This window comes from Larus michahellis, chromosome 12 (genome assembly GCF_964199755.1).
Source record: "Larus michahellis chromosome 12, bLarMic1.1, whole genome shotgun sequence".
NCBI classification, from domain to species: domain Eukaryota; kingdom Metazoa; phylum Chordata; class Aves; order Charadriiformes; family Laridae; genus Larus; species Larus michahellis.
In genome coordinates, this window is record NC_133907.1 from 10,142,192 (window position 1) to 10,148,191 (window position 6,000).

General features: G+C 38.4%; 1 protein-coding gene across 3 annotated transcripts in view; it reads left to right on the forward strand.

Moving 5' to 3' along the window:
- The window catches only part of PREX1 (phosphatidylinositol-3,4,5-trisphosphate dependent Rac exchange factor 1), a 163,076-nt gene extending 157,700 nt beyond the window's left edge, over positions 1–5,376 (forward strand). For all 3 annotated transcript variants that reach the window (XM_074605020.1, XM_074605021.1, XM_074605022.1), the window contains exons 37-40: positions 43–230; positions 925–1,027; positions 1,584–1,651; positions 3,909–5,376. In XM_074605020.1, coding sequence (XP_074461121.1) covers positions 43–230; positions 925–1,027; positions 1,584–1,651; positions 3,909–3,951 — 402 coding nt within the window. In that variant the 3' untranslated portion in view covers positions 3,952–5,376. The remainder of the gene's footprint in view (positions 1–42; positions 231–924; positions 1,028–1,583; positions 1,652–3,908) is intronic.
- Positions 5,377–6,000: the final 624 nt, after the last annotated feature.

The window sequence follows — 6,000 nt, forward strand, 5'->3', positions numbered from 1 at the left end:
ATATGCCACTGATGCTTTTTTTTTTTTTATTGCTTTGTTTAGCTTATTCGCCCCATTAATGCAATGGATGAGCTTTGCAGGCTGATGAAGTCTTTCATTAATACAAAACCAACCCAGTCAGGATATTCTAGCAGTAACGCATCAGGGGCTGGCCTGCTGCCCATATCCTCTGAGCTCTGTTATCGACTTGGAGCCTGTCAGATTACTATGTGCGGCACTGGGATGCAGAGGTGAGATTTAAGAAACCTACGTGTCACTGGGGTGATGAGACCTTTTGTCCTTTCTAGACATGTGAGCAATATATTTGATTCTGTTCAAAACAATAGAGAGGTAGATCATAAGGGAATACAATAAGGACCTAAATCTACTGCCATCTTTATTTTAGGGTAGGTTGTGACTTTTAATACTTTTGTTAATAATTAGTCTTGACACACAAACTTCTTTATGTTTCAGTGCATCAACGAATGCAACTGACTGAGCGATCTCTTTTCGTATAACTTTCAGACAATGTTGTTTTCAGTCACACACTGAAAATGTAGGAAGTTGCTCAAAAATAGCTTTAGAATCTTGGTGTGTGCAAGCATTGATTCTAAACAGAGCACTGTTCTTCCAGTATCTCAAAACCATCGAGTAAAGATTAGATTCATTTGTGAATAACTTCACATGAGTCAGTGCAGAAGCAGTGAAGCACAGCCTTGTGGTGATGATGCTGGGGACTCAAACGATTGCAGTATCTAGGTGTAACGAGACCGGAAATGCAGGACTGAGGGAATTTTGTAGCTTTGTAAATAAAAAGCCTAAAAAAGTAAATATAAGAACACTAGCTAACAGAAATCATACTTACCAGATAAGTGTCCTGAACATACCTGTTCATACATTTTTAAATACAGTTTGTGATTGAACATCTCTTGTTCCCATGCTCAGAAGTACATTGAGTGTGTCCCTGGAGCAAGCAGCCATACTGGCTCGAAGTCATGGACTTTTGCCCAAGTGTATCATGCAAGCTACAGACATCATGCGAAAGCAAGTAAGTATCTGCACGTGTCTCTGCTCCATGCCACTGTTTTCATTCCAGTAACATCATTGTACAAACACCAGTTGACTTCAGTGTGGCACTGTATTTTGTGCACCACAAACCCATATGGCCAAACTTCTACTAATGTCTGAATAGCTACACATATATTTTACAGGAACAAATTAACTTTTGTATGTACAGCCATTACAGCAATTAAAATATCTGCCTCGGCGTACATTATTTAAAGCGTGTGCCTTGGCGGTTAGCAAGTAGAGACTACCCAGTATATTTAAGACAATTCCTGTATATAAAAAACCCAAGTCTCAATCGCAGTGTTAAATAGTAGAAATTCCCTAGTGCTACACAGCAGTGCTTGTAAAGTGCTTTGGGACTAGTTCCATCTTTTAAGTAAACACAGATGACTAATGTATCCACCCAATGCATTCCAAATCTTCTCAAAGTAGTTAATGGATTCTCAAATAGAAACCAGACTCCCATTATAATATTTCCCCCTAAGGATCAGATGCTTTATCAATACTGTCAGTACCATAATTCTCTGTTTCCTTAGGGACCAAGGGTTGAAATCTCTGCCAAGAATCTGAAAGTGATGGACCAAATGCCACAGTGTGCACCTCGGTAGGTTATTATGTATTATGCATTTGATCTGAGTGCTGGTTTTATGTTTCTGTAACAATTGTGGAGTTCCTGTTATAACCAAAGATCTCCTTAGTAGCAATAGTAGAAAAAAGAAAAAATTCCTATTCTTCTTTTTCAGTGTACTAAACTAAGCGCACTGTAGATTAATCAGCTTTGCTGCTTACAATTTGCAGATCATTAACTTCAAAAGTTTCTGCATAAAACATAGCTGATCAGAGGGGAGGCTCTTTTTTGGACTGTTGCTGTGAGTTGGCAAAGCTAGTGATTGACAGCCATCTGTGGAACGCTTAGAAAGAAAAATGCCTGAATGGCAAATATGACTGCAGATATGCAAAGATAATTCATAGCCTAATACTGTTTGTGCTTAGAAGAGCTTGACTGCTTAGTTATGGCAGAGCAGATTAAAGAGCAAGCACTTGAAGTCAGAGCAACCATACCGTACTGCAGCTGTAAGGGAGATCAGTTGCCCAGGGTTATGTATGTTTTTGTCTAGAAGACAACTTTGAAAAGTGCTCTACATTTGTCAATCCTACTATACCTAATGGGAGCTAGAGATGTTCGTCATCTCTCTCTACAGGGTAAGAATGCCTTTATTTTTAAGAAAAGTATCTCCTTCTGGTCAATTTCCTCCAATTTCATGTATCAGAGAGAAGAGAATATCCTTTAATAAACTGTAATGCAGCATTTTCCCACAATGGTAGTAACAGATCATCATCATCATATTGTCGTCAGTATATACAGAAGCAGTCTGTACAGATATCAGAGAAGCCTCTGATTCTGCTCTTGTTAATGGCATTGTTTCCATGACGGCGCAACAGTTCTGGCCTGCAGGAATCAGCCCCAGGAAAGATTCAGTAAAGTCTGTGCCGTCCCTTCAGACAGAGCGAGTGTACTTGCTCGTGCTGGAGTCCTCCAAAGAACATGTTAGTTCAGCGTCAAGAAGACTTCCTTAAAACACTGCTATCTTATTCACCCGGTACTAGACTTCTGAGTTAGTCTAAACAAGGCCCATGGTTTGTTGGTTGTTTTTTTTTTTCCTATCTGCTCCTCAAAATGTTTATAAGAAATTATTTTAAACTTGACAATTAAACTTGAGACAGTGATGATGCTTACTGTAACAGCCCGGCCTTGGTTTATTTTCTCAAAGACCTTAAAAAGAACAATATTTCACATATAGAACCTTACCCTTCTGTTGGATTGTAATTGCTATTTCAAAAAGGAATAAAATAATAGTCTATGTTGGCTCCTGTCCATGTCCCCAGTGTCATATGTCAGCATTTTAGCAGCATGGTTATTTTTTGCCTTATTACTGGTCGGATGTTACTTTGGTTCCATTTTTACAACCAGAACAGCATGTTATGTTCAAAAAGAAACAGCTTTACAAACAAATCATAAGCTGAGGCATTTCTCTTCTTTTGTATGCGCTGTAAATCACAATGACAAATTCCAGGACTGTTTACTTGGATTATTTCAGGGCAATACAGCTCAGATACACATGTTCCTACTGGGCTCCGTCATCATAATGTGAAATAAAACTGAGCGAAGTTAAAAGGAGATCTGGTGAATTAATGTTAATTCTCAGGATTATATTTCCTAGCATTAAGGTTTGTCAAACTCTGTAGTAGCAGTCTTGAAAGAGAAGTTATAAAAGACTTCAGTTTATTCAAATATAAAGTAGAAAACGCCAAGAAAAAGCTCCCACTAACAGTCGCATATGAACGATAGTCAGGTCAAGATGTGCTTTAGCTTTAACTACTGGTCTCGATTTGCTCATCTTGTAATTCAAAAAATTTCTCTGAAAACATGCTTACTAATTTTGAAGTTTGTTCAACCATGTCACCAAGCAAGCGTGTTCTTTTATCTCTTTGGTATCCCAGTCTCTATGAGAGGTGAACTCTCTCACTCAGGAAAAATGCTGAGCTGGGTTTAAAACAAAAGAAATATAGAGAAAGAAGGAAGGGACTGTTGAAGACCTGAATTGGACCAAAGTTAAAAGGGAAGTGATGCAAAGTGTCAAATAGTATTTGAACAATGATTGTAAATACTTCGGTTAATAAATTACTAGTGGCACTTCTAAATTTGCAATTATTAAAATTAAAAATAGTGGTATTATTGATACCGGATTATGTCTAAAGCCTGCAGAATGATAAAGGAGATGTTGACTCTCATATACTATGCCAGTAACGTTGTTATCATCCTGATGATATTTAATACCGTACTCTTCATCTGTTTAAAGACTCTATAGGTTGTGCCAGCCACCTACAGATGGAGATTTATAAAAGCGAGAGAGGCGCCGTCACTGCAGCATGGATAAAGCATCCACCTACGAGCAGCCCTCTCTGAGGACCACGCGAACTGCCACTGATGGCGCCCGCTCAAGAGAGGAAGAGACATTGCTCTGGTTTAGTAGGAGATGAACCTGCTGGACGCGGGCACCAAGAATCTCCCAGCACGTGCAGGGATTCTTGCATCACTTTGACTTCTCAAAGAAATTCTTGAAACAACCACCCTGGAGCTAAGATGGATGTTACTGCCATTTGCTAGATGCCTGGAAAAATGACAATTAGATTTCCAGAAAGTGCAGTTTTACTGATGACTTGTTTGTGCTGCCACCTAAAAGTTGTGGACTTCAAGATACAGATTGGCTAAGAAAATGCAGAATGACACGCACCTCTCTCCCTGTACTACATCTGGCATCCACTTAATTGCCAGCATAATTTTGGTCAGCGTCCTTGAGCAGTAGCTTCATAAACCCCACTTTTTCATGAAGTGACCTGCACTTTTGAACAACGAATAGCACAATCTATGGTTTATTCCAATATGAACATAAAGAATTTCTTCTGGAGTAATTTTCCACTTCAGCCCAGTGAGAACCAATCTCTCTATGCTGCAGACTATACATTCCATAATACTTCTTAACATTACTTCATTTTACTCGCTGTAGCTTTCAGGTTTTTGATTAACTCTTTTTACTAATGCCCTATTCCGTACTCTGGAAATACCGTACTATTTAAGAGGAGAGACTGGAGCGAAGGATTTTAAAGGAAACTTTACAAAGGAAAAATACAGTCTTAGAATCCGATTATTTGAACAGATGTAGTTTTTAAAACAGGTCAGAAGAACTATACTTATTTATGTGGAGTGGAATATGTGTTTTCGATCATGTTATTATATATACAAGATTTAAATAAAAATTATATTGTTTAAAATGGGACCAATATGCTGGCAATTACACAGCTACTCCCAGTTTACTGAAAAAAAAATCTACGTTATTTAAAATCTTTCAATATTTAAGTAGTCTTTAATACAGTTATTAAGATGTATTAGGGATGCTTTTAAGTTAAAAAAAAAAGGAATCATGTATATAATGTACTTTATTTTTTCTTGTTTGAAAATTTGTTCTCCATTCTGTCAGTATTATCCTAAGCATAGTAATTTTTTCCAGATTACTGGCTGAAACTAATTGACACATGTCAGCAGTCTCAGGACAGGAATAATGTTGTTTCGGAGTGAGTGCCTTAATATGACCACCCATCCCTAACGAATTTCAATCGTAGCAGGTGTCGGTAGGAGGGTGTACAGGAAACTTCCCGTTGCTCTGCTTCTCCGCAGCCTCCTTTCAAACAGTTCCGAGTCAGGAGATCCAGAAGAGCTTTGCAGTGATGTATATTGTAGAAAATAAAGGTTTGGGTTTTTATTTCTGAGGTTGTTTCATTTTTAGCTGGCTTAATTTTATTTTATTAACATCCAAACCACCTCAAAAATTAAAATTAGACCTTTTCCATTTGGATATGAAGGTTTCTTAAATTTTTTAATCTATACATCAACACAAAATGGCTTATGACAAGTTTGGGGATGCGGATTGTTCTGAACCTTGTTTCTTTATTTTTTTTTTCTTCAGTCACAGACTGAAATAATTTTGGGGAAGCAACGTGTTTTGTTTAATCTCTTGCTTTTAACTGTTTCCTCTGACCTACAGCAACCTGTTGCAGGGAACTCCACAACCCATCAATCGCCAGCTGCCGGGGGCAGGGCTTTGTTACTGAGCATCCATTTCGTACCGCAGCCAGATGAGCCGACCATTGTTTCATGCACTTTCTGATTTTGTTTGTGTTAATTTTGGAAGAGTTATTCTTGCCGTTTGCTGTTTGAAGAAGAAATGGATGTTTCTTTACTGAATCCTCAACTTAAAATGTACTTAGTATTACAAGAACTGTAGGAACACCCGTAAATGAAAAGAACACCTAGATCCTGGCTTTGCCTACACCAGCTCGGCTCCGCGGAACTGCAGAATTTCCAGAGCCTGGTGAGGAGCTGGCCCACACTTC